Source organism: Pagrus pagrus (assembly GCF_965226575.1).
Source record: "Pagrus pagrus genome assembly, chromosome: 11".
Taxonomy (NCBI): Eukaryota; Metazoa; Chordata; class Actinopteri; order Spariformes; family Sparidae; genus Pagrus; species Pagrus pagrus.
The window spans coordinates 13,574,816-13,589,495 of record NC_140195.1 but is presented as its reverse complement, the minus strand read 5'-3'; the positions used below and the strand labels follow the sequence as shown (position 1 = coordinate 13,589,495).

Here is a 14,680-nt window from a genome sequence, read left to right as displayed (position 1 = left end):
GGCAGAGCGTGCATTTGTTTTGGAAACGAGTGACAGAGAGACCGCAGGATGGACCACGATGAGGTAAGGTATTTATATGCGATATACATGATCAGACCCGAGCACAGGCATTAATAACTTAGTTTGCTGTTGGAGGAACGAGACTGTTTTATAAACACTTAAAAGTTCATCGTAGTCACTTTAATTTTTGCTAATTTCAGCACCAGGAGATAATCTAATTCAGGCATATTCCAAACTTTCAAGAATCCAGAATACTAAATCTTAAAGTGCCCCTTTAATACACTGACAAAATAAAGTCTAGTACTGCAATGACTATGGTAAAAAAAAAAATGTATATAATATAATAATATAATAATAAAATAAAAATTTGGACTGAACCTGCTATGTTTCAGAAGTGCAGAGAGATCCACACATTTAAATAAAACAGGTTACATTACCCATCCACCCTTCTCCTGTTGAAGTGTGCTCATGGGCCAGTGTGACTCCCCTGGTGGCGTCCGCAGCACCGACGCTCACTCACATCCACGCAGCCAAACGGCCACATTATTTACCCTCAGAGCAACGCTGCCCTACCATGCCTCCACATATTCCCCATGTGTGTGTGCTCACCCATGACAGAGACGTCATACTCAATCAGGAACAGGGCTTCCTGGCCACTCTGCATCAGCATGGTCAAAGCGTCAGCATGCTTCTCTCTGTTTAGAGGCATCCCGTCGATGCTCAATACTCTGTCTCCGGCCTTCAACGTGCCCTCTCTGAAGAAACACGGGAGGAGAAAGAGGGAAAAATTTAAACGCAGGCGGCCAGCACAACATGCTCAGAGAAGCGTTTAAGCACCAGTCACAGTAAATCATTAAACAGTTCCACATGAGCGTTCACTCCCAGGTGAGATGAAGGATAAACGAGATAAACGGCCGTTAAGTCTTTGATGGTGAATTACGTTTGCTCCAGTGTTTTGGTGCTCGCAGTTTTTTCATTGGGAAAAGTGCAATGTTGCCTTCGCCTCAGGATGAGCGGTGCCCTTTCTGCTTTGAAGATAACGTACACTATGTGTGTCACAGCCACAGTTTCATGCAGCAGCGTGATGCAAAAACAAGTAACATGGACATTAAAGTGCTGTGGATTTGAATCATTCTTTATGGGTGATAAATATTTTCATTGCAGACAAAAAATAAGGCGATTATTAAAACACATATCCTCGTGGCCATACATCTAAGGACACACACTGAAGACACACGCTCGCATGCATACGTACAATCGTTTGAATAGGCTCATTCATGCACGATCAAAACATAAAATGCATACATGACACATAAATAGCTACAGCAGTATACACACAAACACAAACACAAGCTAACCATGCCCTCACCTGTCGGCAGGACCTCCGGGCCTCACGTATGTAACCACGAGAGGACGAGACCTCCGCCAGTCCTCGTGGAAACCTCCTTAAAAACAAAACACAGAGATAAATCACTGCAAAAAGCGTATTATTTTCTACTGAGGGATGTACACAGAAACATCCCCTTCCCTTACCTCTCATGACGAACCCGAAGCTGTTTCCCTCCTTGTGTAAACACACCTCGATGGTTTTGGTGATGACTCCTGAGGGGTTCTGAACTAAAGAGTCGGGAGGAGAGGAAGGACAGTTATTACTATAATCCTCTAAAGTATTATATTATATTATGTTGAGGTACTTGTAATAAGCAATAGTTGATAGATAAGAAGGCCCTTATAAGTACTTATAAGATGGTTATTGACAATAATAAGATTATCCAACTATAAAGGAAGGAATCTGTCTATCTGCATGTAATTCGCGTATTTGTCCAATCTACCTCACACTTGGCACCTTTGTTGCCGAGGGCTCAAGGAAGTGGAGCGCCGAATTTGGTGCGATTTGGACGCACGACACGTTCAATATTAATACATTTTAAATAAACTGCGAACAATGCTTTGTGTCCGGTAGGGCCGTGGCCTCAGCGCTTTGGCTTCGTGGCTCTGCAGACTGAAGCTGGGCTCACATGTGATCTCATGGGGAAGCAGACGTAAACAAAATGGAGATCAGCGTGGCGTGTTCAGCGACAGCTGGACGTGAGATTTTAAGTGTCTGTCAACATTAGTATGCTAGCAAATGTATCCTCAAGGGCTAACGTCAGCTAGCTGCTTATCGTTGCTTGGCAGCACTGTCGGCTGCTCCTGGATGCCTCTCTCATTTGTTGGTGTGGTCGGGGTCTGAAAGATTTTAAATCGTAGATATCAAATATGAGCCTGTGAGCAGTTCAGGTATCAGTTCAAATGTTAATAGCTTAACAATACAAAAAATGTTAATAATTAACAATATTACTGAAGCCTTGAGCCCTTGCTCCATGTCTTAAATTTAAAATAAAACTGTTGAATAATAAAGGATTTATCAACCCTAACCAGTCATTGTTCTCGCTTTAGCTCCAGTAGCTGCAAAAGTATAATTAATTGTTAATAAATGCACAGTAAAGTATGTATTAATGTTAATATAAAACAATTATCAGAAACTCATAAGGCTTTGACTAATGTTCTTAAGCAGTATATAAAGTGTCAAAAAGTTTTTTATAAATGCCTGTAAATCTAACAATAAACATGTTTATAGTGCTCTTATTAACACTTATATCATGTGTTAATAATACATTACCTGTTACCTAAAGCTCATTACAAGGATCTTAATATAAAGCGTTCACCCAAGTTTAATTATTGTGTCATCTGAGTGTTGACCCACGAGAATAAACATTGTGGAAATATGTTAAATGAATCTCAGTGGGGGATTAATTCTCTGTCCATAATACATAATATTCTTTATCCATAATAAAGATTTAAGAGCAGTGAGCAGCCACGGTGCAGCGCCCGGGGACCAACACTGTTTCTGAGGCTGCTGCCTTGACGGAGGAAACCCGATGAGTATCGATCTGCAGGTCGAAACACGTCTAGATGTTGCGGTTAATTCAGGGCTAAATTTGGCTGACGAGTTTTAAGACTTCTAGGTTATAACTGTTGTGTCAACACAGATTTAATGACTATAATTCATTGTGGATAAAAATAGCATGCTTAGATGAAGTCTGGCTTTGACAGGTGGTCATTATAATTTGGACTGCATTCTGTCAATGCTAGTGTGGTATGAACTCTGTTTAGGACTAACAGCAACTTTTATACACAAATCCAGATAAAGTACGGACTATCAGACAGAATATTGAACTTCACCCACCGAATTGAGGCAGCTCATACTCCACCTCCAGCACCACTCGCTCCCCAATGTTCTTCAGCAGGCTGATAATCTCATCGTGGCGAAGCTTTGACAGGTTGATGCCGTTCACTGACTTGATGTAGTCTCCTACATTCAGCTGGTCACTCCTGCAGAGAGTCATGGACAGATCATCAAGATCAAGGCTGGATTACTAACCGGGTAAAGCAGGTTCAACACCACCAGGGGCTCAAAAGCTCCAGATTAGAGGCAGAACAAGTGCTGTCTAATGTGAACAGCACATTTAGCCCCAAACAAGATGTCTGATTATGATCAAAATGAGATGCAACTGTCTAATCTGATTGTTCTGTCTGTTCTGGCAGATTTCTACAGAACGATCCCACTGATTCATAAAGGCAGAACAAGTGCTGTCTAATGTGAACATTAACACAAGTAATGATGGGTAGTTGTACTAATATGTGTCCGGACACTAATGATAATCTGATTATAAACCTCTCTGCAGCTGTAGACAGCTGTGTAGCACAGTGCTGGGGGTGGGATGGCCGAGAGCGTCTCCTCCTCATACCCTGACAGAGATGATTGTACATGGTGTCTCACATATGACAATCTGAGTCAACACACTGCTCATGGGAGGAGCAAATTAATTAAAAACATGCTCCGGCCAGCTCGCCCTCATCTCACCTTTGGGCTACACGCCAGTCAGCACTGACAGCGGACAGAGAGAGACGTCTTAAACAGCAGAGCCGGCCGGACCGGACGTCATCACACAATGTCACTGCCGGTCTCTCTCCTGTCAGCCCGAGTGTCTCTCCACCCAGTAAATTAGCCAGCACTTCCACACAAGCATCAAGTCAGCTGTGGAAAGACAAGCTGCTTGGAAGAATTAGCACAGTGTCTGTCTTTGAACCTCCTCGGACTTGACAAGCGCTGGCATTATTTGGCCAAGACATTTTCAGAGGGGCTGTGTCACTCGAAACTGTGTGTGTGTGTGAGTGTAACAGTTGAGTCACACGCTGCTTAATCATCATGAAACGTGAGTCCTCCACATTTTCCTTTCATGTGGTCGATGTTGGAGAAAATTGGTTTTAATGTTGGCGACGGTGGGGAAAATTTGTTTGATAGAATAAAGACAACAAGCTGAAAAAAGATTTATATCAAGTCATTACCACCATAAAGTAAATTAAGAAACATTGTATCCATGGGCACATCTTTTATGGTTTCTTGGGCACTTTTATATACAGATAAGTGGAGTGTTACACCAAGCTGATCTAACACAATGCCTGCAGACTTGCAGTTGTAGCGTGCTGGTGTAACTTTGCAACACGTGCACGTTTGTGGGAGCAGAATAACGAGTCCGGACAGCTCGGTGTGGTTGCCAGGTTTTAACCGCATCGCAGAGCAGAGATCTCACCTGGCAGCTAGCCCACCTGGCCGTAGGTTTGACACTCTGGGCTTGCCGTCCTTATCGGAGCCTCCGGAGATGGTGAGGCCAAGGCTGCTGCCTTCCCTTTTCATCAGGTCCACCGTGGTCACTCCTCGGTACTCCTCTGCTGACAGATTCGGACACAGGCACAGATCCACAGTCAGCATTAGCCTCTGCTTGACAGAATCACCCCGTCTGAGAGGCAACGAAAATACTTTTTTCTTCCAACTTTCTCTCCTGAATCTCTCACAGAAAATGCTCCCTGACACATAACCACATACTTTATTTTCCCACTGTCCTGTCCTTTTCTTGTTCCTTCACATCTCTCAATCTGACTGAATTCTTGTGACGGGTTCAGGAGGAGGAGGAGGAGGAGGAGGAGGAGGATGCAGTCAGTTTTTTTTCAATGATGGAAAGAAATTTAATGCATTATTACAGAAAAAGACAGTCATTGAAAATTATTGCTAGCTCATCAGCTCATAAATTGAAATCCAATTGTTCCTCTTATGTGAAAGAAAATGAGTTTGGCCTTAACTCTGATGGATATGTGGCTTCACAGTGTCATCAGAGGACTCATTCTGTCTTGTGCTCCACATTGTGCTGCGCTGTTAAATCGCTGAAGTAGCTACCGAGTGTGGTTTAGTGCATATGACAGGTATGTCACACAAGCATTTTTTTTCGCCTTATCTAAGCATTCAAAACAGTGCAACATCAAGCAAAACACAGCAGACACACAGACAGAAACCTCAGTGAAACACGACATGACTCTTCTTTACGAGGGCGTAGGTGAATCAGGCGCATGAGCATGAATCAGATAACAGAATAGAAAACGAAGCTACATGACGTCAGGTTTGACTGTATTGTACCTGAGAAGCTGCGCCTCTGGGACAGATGTGATTGGTCAGCTGTCCCGGACTCCTTGCTCCCCTTCGAGTATGGTCCCTCATCTGAAGAGACAGCAGGGAGGCATGGAGGTGGTGTTATGAGCAGTGTGGTGACATGTAGGGAAACTCTGCAGCAGAAGGCTAAATGAACACGATCATTCATCGCACATCACGACAGCTGCACACGTTGATGCTCTGAACTGCACCCTGGGTGATGTTGGGGGCCTCGGGAGGGAAGCAGCACTTAGCCAACAGCCACATCCATCAGCAGGCATTAGCCGAGTGAAACCGAGTGATCAGCCTGACCTCAGGACCCCGGAAGGTCACTCTCTTTGTTTCCACGACAATCCTATAAAAGGGTCAAGGGTTGAAAATATGTCCTCTCTTTCCTGCAGCCTTAAAAACTGCTCGTTTTACACAAGAATACATTTGCAGCGAGCTTGATGTATGCGACCACTAAAGCATGGGATTTTTCCTGAAGGAACAGCATGCGGTTAATGGACTGTTCGGGCATGGAGAGGAAATCATCATTTTCATGTCATTTACAACAGCTGCTACAGAAAGCCGGGAAATGTTCAATCTGCTCTGCAGGGAAACTGATTTCTGCATTTTTTTTTCCTTTTTACCCACAGCGGGACCCATTTCTGACACAGCACAGGGCTGCCCTCAGATTAGCGGAGCCACTGCTCGGCCATCCGAACCTGGATGCAGCTTTACGAGCATGTCAGCAGTCACTGTGATGAGGAAACTTGACTGGGCACTTCTCTAATCCTGTCCACTGCGGATTACCTTTTCAGCTGTCCGGCACAGTGATTGAACATCATTTTACTAACTTAAAGAGGAGCTGTGCCGAGAGTGGAGGGGGCCATGTTTTACACTACAGGCATCAAACTTAAAGGGCTCAAGTGGCTAAATGGCTCAAGCCTCCAGTGACTGCTTTGATACAGAGACTGGGTAAAAAACGCATTTCTCTCACAACCTATATTAAGAAACAGTCATTTATAAAGCAGAGAATAGATAGTGTGAGGTGAACGAGACAGGTGCATGCTGGGGGTTTAGATGGAGCCAATTAAGGTACTTTAGAAACTTGAGCACCCGATTACAGCAATTTGCATCAAATATTGCAAGCCTTCTCTGAGTAATGACTCAGTCAAATCTGAAACACAGACATGACACACATATTTCTAGATTCAGTTTGATCCACACTTTCAGAGGATATCTTTACATATATTACACAACTGAATAAACGTCCATAGATCTGCTTAGAAAGCATTGCAAAACACGCTCCTTATAACTGCAGAACTTGTCAAAGTGTCAAACGAATCCAGTGATAGTAGTCTGTACATCCATGGGCACATTGCAAAAAGGAACAACTAATAGCTAATTCAGCATACTTTTAATGGTGCCAATTTTGTTACAATGTGAATACAAATATTAGCTAAATAAATGGGGCTCATTTTGTCTGCATGGCAACTTCCTGTTTACATCCCCCTTAAATTAGGTTATGATCATCTACCAAATAGAAGTCAGACAAAGAATAATAGCCAATACAGTGGCTAAATCTAGTTATCTTAACTTCAGTCATGTTTCAACCTACATATATTGTATATAATATAACCAACATTCACCCTAATGCAAGAACTAAGATCAGAAATCAGCTGATTAATTAACAGCCCCAACAATACAACACCTTTTGTTGACAACTCTGTTCTGTTGTCTTATCATTACAAGTGTACACAGTGGAATAAACGTTCATAAATCTGCTCAGAAAGCTTTGTAAAAGAAGCGTCTTATAATTGCAGAACTTGCTTGAGAATCTTCACATTTTTAGGTTCTCTTTGGTGTTAAACTAATCCAGTCATAGTAGTCTGTACATCCTGGGATACATTGCAAACAGGAGCTGCTCATAGTTAATTCGGCATAATTTAAATGGTGCCAAAATGTCAAAATGTGAAATCCACGGCAACTTGCTGTTTACATACCCCTTAAATTAAATTTTGATTATCCACCAAATAGAAGTAAGACAAAGAATGATAATAGGTGAATTGGTGACAAAATCTATTCATCTCCACTTCAGTCATGTTGCATCTTACATTTATTGTATATAACGTAATATTCGGGAATATGAGGGTTGCCAGTTGTCTCGTTTTGTCTGCAGGCCTCACAGTAAATCAATTTTTATCTGTGTTGATTCGTATAGACTGAACTGGGGGAAGCAAGTGCTCGGAGGGCATCAAGCCCACTGCCTTCTCTCCGTCCACATCAAGTTTCCACATCTTCCCGACTGAAGATGAGGCCTTTAGACAGCTGAGAGGCATGGATCCTTTGTCAAACCTTCTCTGACCTGAAACCTTTGGGCAGGCCTGCAGTGAGGAAGCTGCATGAGTCAGACTTCAACAACAGAAATATCTTAACTGGACTTTGCATATTATAAGCAATGTATAGAACATACATATGCATGATGTGGTATTTCACACTAATTTACACACATCCTTGCACAAATATCCTTTCCAACAGCTGTGAGGCACAAACAAACAAACACACACACACACACAAAGTGAATGACACATCACAAACACATTAAGCTGGACAAAAGCCTCGTAACCACGCAGGCTCCTGAGGGCCCCTAACAGTCCGGCAGATGTCATTGCAGTCAAAAGGCAACATTAGCTGTGGGTAAGGCAGACCCCAACGCTCTGCACGTGACTGAATGCTACTGTAGCATCGAGCCATCCCCCAGCCATCCTCCTCCAGCTTAAAATAACCATCATTCACCCTGATGGCAAGAATTAAGATCAGGAACGAGCTGATTAATAAACAGCCACAACAATGCAACAACTTTTTGCAAGAAAAAAGAGGAGTGCGAGGTTGAAGGAGATTTGCATCTAAAGGACCTCGGAGCGTCACGCTGATTAAAATAAAATTCTACTGCATAAAAATGTGGTGAGTTAATTAACTCCTGATTTAATTCAGGGCACTTGGAGCTATCCCTCTCATAGCCAATCAGAATGTAGGTTAAATATGGGGGCAGTACTGACAATGACAATGAAATCATAACGCTATTTTCAGATGTTAAACTTTTTTTATAAACTGGGCCCTGCCAGACCCAGTTTACGTCGCTATATCTGCCCCAATTACACATGGCAGGGTGGTATGCAGAGCTGGTGGTCCAGTCCGGTCGCATTTAAATCTCTTTCAGCCCATCACATAATACTTGTAATGATACACTCAAATTAATCAGCACTCAGGGCTTTTTTTTTTATAAATAGAAAGGAATATTTTCAGTAGCAGTGGCTGCCTGTCAGATCAGATTTAAGACATAAGCTTCTCTTCGATCCACTTGACCCTCCACCACAACACAAGCTGACCCCCTTCTCTCTGCAAAGATCAAACTGTGCGTCTCTTACCAATGCTGTTCTTGGTGTCTCTCCTCAGACCACACAGCATGGCTGTAGTTCAGTCAGAGCAGCCAGCCTCGGGAAGTAACCTTGCTGATCTGTAGTAGTGGCCAGAGAGCTGAGGTTTCACCCGAGGTGAAGAAAGTAGGCGAACCGAGAGAGTCTCAGCCACTTAGGTGAAACACCATCGTCGTTTCTTCATTCCTTTGCCTTAAGTCCAGCATTTCCTTAACCCTTGTCACTGTTGAGCTCCAGAGGGCAAAGTCTGATCCTCAAATAGCCTCTTGTTCACTTCTCTATTTAAACTTGTTGACAAATGATGTCTTTCCTCCTCAATCCTCAAAAATATGAATCTACAAAGATGTGTTTTTCTATAAAAATCCAAGGCAGGCAGAGCAACGGGTCATGTCCTATGCTGGCCATCTTGCCGTGGCTCCATTTTTGAGCTATTCTTACTAATCATTCGTCCTTTTCCAGAGGGTCTTTCATCCCCCTGTTCACACACTCACATGAGCTCACACACAGCCCGCCTCTCTCTCTCTCATACAGAGCTGGAGTGAGTGTGTCTGCTCTCTCTCTCTCTCTCCCTCTGCCAGAGGGGTTCAGTGAGGCAGGCACACACGATAGTCACTCCCTCCCCCTGCGCACTCACACACTCACACACACACACACACACACACACACACACTTTATCCATTTCCCACCAAGACAAACACCCCTCATCTGCACATCCTCAAACCCACCCACACACATATACACACACACATGCTGAGATTAGACACGACAAAACTGCACACACTCAACTCTCTGCACAATTAACACCACCTGCACATCCATTGTCAGACTGAGCCTTGCACACGGTCACGTTTTTCTCACATACAGACTGCACCCATTTTAAAGAGCCTGAATCTGCTAGTCTATCTCGCAGTGACACACACGCAATGGAAAATGCATATGCAAAATTCCTGCGCAGAACAGCTGCCTGCTTGTGAACACATCACGGTGTTATTCATAAAAGTGCGGTTGTAGAGCACGAGGCTGTGACAGATTGTAGGACTCGTCACACTGAAGCAAAATATTAAAAAAAAAAGAATCTGAGTGATCGTGTGAAAATGAAAACTCACTTCCTCTGAAGCGTCTCACCCTCGGGAGGGTAAAAGGGGCCTCCAACCAAACACAGAGGGACTAACGGGTCTGCTGACTGACCCGTCGCCACACCTGTCTGACCATTTGTCTTGCACACAAGCCTCGACGCCTGCCACTTCCTGACCCCCACCAACAACAAACACCCTCCTCCAGCCTCACTGGCAGCCCACTCTGAACCTCTTCTGCTTCATTTGCTCTGGTCACTGCAGACAAATTGTTGTCTTCGCTGAGGCTTTGTAGGCAGAGACAACAACCGCATAACCACACAGCACAAGTTCAGAAACTCACTGTGTGAAATCAAACCCTCTGTTCCACAACTGCTTATTTTACAGATGCGTAAAGTGATTACAAACAAACATTTTTTTTTTTACATGTTTCTACTCGCTGTTGCACAGAGCCTAATTAGTCAGCTATTCCAGTGGACACAATACTCCTCGGTGTAGATAATTTCCTTTGAGACTTCTGTCCTTAATACCCCATTTACAATGTGCATAGTCTTTCAGAGCGAGACTAATTAATTTCCAACAGAATAAAGGGAAGCGGGAGGCGGAGCAGTGTGTTGGACTGATAAAAACCTCTGGGAACGGGGCGGCAAACGGTGGGTTATAATAAAAATTGACTCTTTTGCTCTTCCTCTAGACCAGATATCAACATTATTGATGTAGAGTGAGAGATAATGCAGGTAGTAGATTAAGAAAGCAGCGTTTTTGCAGTGACCTTGCCACAAAAACAGAGCTCAGGAGAGCTAAACCAGAAAAGTAAGGCTAAATATTTAAAGGTGCAATATGTAAGAATCGTACATGTTTTTAATTCATACCCACAACAAAAAAAAGGGGGAGGGGAGGTCATGTCTCACTAGTTAGCTAATTAGCTCTGTTAGCCGTGTAGCTAACAGTCCAGACTGGGACCTCTGGGGATTAGCTGGTTAGCATACTAACTTCAGTAGACATCTCTGCAACACAGCACACAGGTGTCATAATGTTAAACTGTTATTTATTCAGTCTGTTGATAGTTTTAGTCCATTTTTGAACATTTTCAACTCAAATTCTCACATATTACACCTTTAAGACTCTCTAAAATATAATGACCTGTGACTGTTTTCACCCTTTAGTCCTTGTTTGTACATTTTTTCCAATGTTTCTTGACATTATTCTAGAAAAATAATCCTTTTGCAAGTAACCCACATTTTCATTACACTTAGACAAAGCGGTTATTCCAGGCTGAAGGGCCTGAATCTTAACCCGCGCCCTCCTCAATCGAATTGACCACACTGCCATCTTATGGCGATCCGATCCAGTTGCATGTGAGGGTCTGAAAAGCAAAATGACTAATTCATTTGTCAGCCAGCACGGATCAGTGTGTGACAAAAAAAAAAGAGCCGGAGGATAAGGATGTGTCACAGGCACTCATGCTGGAGTGTTCACCTTTAAGGTCTGTCACAAAAACAGATTTTAGTCAGGCGAATGCTCAGTTTAACAGGCCTGCTGCACACACACCAACACTTCAACTCTTTTTGAATTAATTCAGGTAATACATGCAATTTGGTGACATTTTGGGAGGAATTAATTAGAGATAAACAACAAAACTCTGCTCCTCTAATACTGCATGAATTAAGAAATAACCAAAACTTTGAAATCTCACGTTTTGTTCTACTATTTCACCCAAAACACAATAAGACACGTCTGCTTTACCTTTGGTTCTCCCTCTAATGATGCCCAGTCGACATCTGAGAGAAAAAGAGAACATCCTCCTCTTTCCTCCCGCTGACCGGCTGCCTTTCCTCAGGGAATCTGTCTGAGGGAAAGCGAAGGAGAGCTGCTTGGGAGCGAGGCGCCCCTTTCCAAACACTACCCTTGCTGACATGTTCATTTTTCTGACCAGTGACAAGGAAAAAACAGGATCTGTCCCCTTCCTGACGCTCTCACCATCTCGTAGACATTGCACTCTCTGCCTGTCCTGCTGTTTTCATGTTCTCCTCCCTCTCTGGAGAACTTCCAGTCCTTTCAGGTGAGTCCTTTCCAAGAAACCAGGTGTTGGTTTTTATTAAACGAGGAGAGATTCAGATCCAACACTCTGCCCGTTTCTTCCCCAAACATCATTTGTAATTTACTTCCTTTAGTTTCAAACAGCCACAAGCTGACTGGCTAAATGAATGTTATGTTTTTGCATCCCTGGCAATGTCAGTTTTACAGGAACAGATGGCAGAGGGCTCAGGGCTGTGGGGCACAGCTTGCCTGCCAGAACGGAATGGAAACTTTCTCTGCAGGGAGCCGCCTCTGAACATCCTTTACAATGTGAACTGGCCCTTACAAGCCAACAACTTTTGTTAACATTTTATATTATATATTGGTGTTACACATCAGACTGCCAGCTGTGGATTTGTCTAAACATGCTGGTACATAATACCAAAGTGACTCCTTTATCTATTAGTCCAAAACCCGGGAGGAGACTGTGAGCTGGCTTCTTTCTGGTCTTTTAATACAAGTCTGTGAGTCCAATCTTAGCCCATCTTATTATAACCTTTTACAGTGTTTATATAAAAGAGCTCTCAACCAATATAACACATCAAGATCAGATTACAGGTCCAGTGCACAGTATTTAAGGGCGTTTAGAGGGATCGTGTGGCAGAAATGAAGTATAATACTACAATCCTACACACTGGACCTTTAAAGGGGCATTATGTAGTTTTTGGAGAAGAAATTAAAACTTTATCAAACATTATTAATGAGGTAATAATACAAGCTCAGAAATATTGATCTTTTCTATAACTGAATAAACAAGCTGTTCTCAGAGGAAAATAAGGTCCCCAGAACACTGTTTGAAGCTAGAAAGGTGGCAGGGTCCGCCACATATAAACAAAGTGAAACAGTCTGAAACTGTGTCGTCCTTTGAGGTCAGTTTGTTTATTCAGTCATGAAAACAAAGAGTTTGTTTATTTAGTTTGTTTAGGTCAATGAAGATCTTCCTCTTCTGATTAAAATGTCTTCCCCAACACTACATAGTGCATCTTTAAGTAAAAGTCATTTACTCAGTAAGTTCTACTCTGTTGCTAGTCCTACACACGAGGTTTTACTTCAGCAAAAGTACAAACATATTATCAACCAGGGCAACACCAGCGGCTCAGTTGGTAGAGTGTCTGCCCCACGTACAGAGGCTGTGTCCTCCCCACAGGGGCCGGGTCTGATGTTGACCTGTGACCCTTTGCTGCATGTGGTTCCCTCGTTTCCTTTTGTTTGTCCTGTCAAATAAAATCATACTTTATAACTCTATGCGCATTTTTTAATTAATTTATATTGTTGTATCATATTGAAGAAGATGATCATGTTTTGTATGTAGGATCTTAATCTGCAAAGTAATGATGTCTGTCAGTCCAGGTATACAACTAACGTAACATAAAATGAAAATACTACAAGTAAAGGACAAGTACCTCCAAACTGTATGTGAATACAGTACCTGAGTAAATGTACTTTATTTTCACCATTGAAAATTGTGGGGTTTTTTTAATAGTTAAAGGGAACATGATGATGTTCACCAGGTGTGATATCGTTGTCTTCATATCAGAGATATTAAGACAAAGTATTATAGGAAATACAGGATCCAGAGCTTTAGGAATCTGATCCGTACCAGTTAGTTAATTTCAGCTTTTTCTACACCAATTGATAGGTTAAAAATGACATAAGAGTTCATATTGTCTTTTTTAAATGTCCAGACTGATATTATGAACTCATGACAGACATACTCAAAGCTTACGAAATCTGACGACCTGGAATCATTTTGGTAAAAGTGAAATAAAAAACCAAAACATGAATGGAGCCCAGACTACTCTTTGACAGTGACATGCTCTCATACAAAAGCTACCCCAGATCACATCTTGGAAAGAAAACAGTGTTTAAATAAAGTTATGTCCTCCTCCATTTACAATGTGGGTCAACACTCTTCTTCGGGCGTCTTGCCCCTTTTGTTCTGCTGCAGCACCCAGTCATCTGGAAGGAGGTAAGGAATAACCCCATCTACCCATGGGTGAATACAGCTGGCTCTGCAGAGTCGTATGAGAGTATTTCTGTACTGTTTTGACGCCTACGCACCCATGTGAAAACTGCTTTAGTCTCTGAAGTATCACGCCCTCAATGAAATACCCATTTATAACTCCCTGGTCACTCTGACACCTGGTCATACACTCTGGACTTGGTTTAGTTATAAAAACTAAATATTTCTGTCACTGGGTCCTGAGTTGCAGCTGTATACTGTGGTATGACACCAGAGTTATCACTCCATGCACATTTACTTACTGAAGGTATTAACTGTACTGTTGAAGTCTTACTACAAATATCTATACTCGATTCTATATTAAGTTTATGTTATCAGGACATTATATGGCAGTGATAAGTATTTAAGTATTTACTCATGTACTGTACTCAAATATTTCCATTTTCCTCTTCTTTATACTTCCACTCCACCACATTTTGTACATTTTCTCCACTACATTTGATGACTTTAGTTAATTTGCATTTAACATGCTACAGAGTTAAAGTAGTGGCTTTTTAAATTAATTCATTGGCAAACCGATTAAATAGAAACAAACATTTCAGAAAAATGCTTTACA

At 42.4% G+C, this 14,680-nt stretch overlaps 1 protein-coding gene across 5 annotated transcripts in view; it reads right to left on the bottom strand.

Moving 5' to 3' along the window:
- Positions 1 to 12,245, bottom strand: part of LOC311265224 (glutamate receptor-interacting protein 2-like) — a 35,982-nt gene extending 23,737 nt beyond the window's left edge. Inside the window, exons 1-7 of one of the 5 annotated variants that reach the window (XM_084366641.1) lie at positions 11,769 to 12,245; positions 5,516 to 5,596; positions 4,638 to 4,776; positions 3,230 to 3,375; positions 1,534 to 1,617; positions 1,370 to 1,445; positions 610 to 755 (exon numbers count right to left, since the gene is read on the bottom strand). In XM_084366641.1, the coding sequence (XP_084222767.1) occupies positions 610 to 755; positions 1,370 to 1,445; positions 1,534 to 1,617; positions 3,230 to 3,375; positions 4,638 to 4,776; positions 5,516 to 5,596; positions 11,769 to 11,946 (850 nt within the window). In that variant the 5' untranslated portion in view covers positions 11,947 to 12,245. Of the gene's footprint in view, positions 1 to 609; positions 756 to 1,369; positions 1,446 to 1,533; positions 1,618 to 3,229; positions 3,376 to 4,637; positions 4,777 to 5,515; positions 5,597 to 8,940; positions 9,466 to 11,768 lie in introns of those variants that run through there. The other 4 variants (XM_084366639.1, XM_084366637.1, XM_084366638.1 and 1 more) reach the window with 4 other exon arrangements.
- Between the last annotated feature and the right edge of the window lie 2,435 nt (positions 12,246 to 14,680).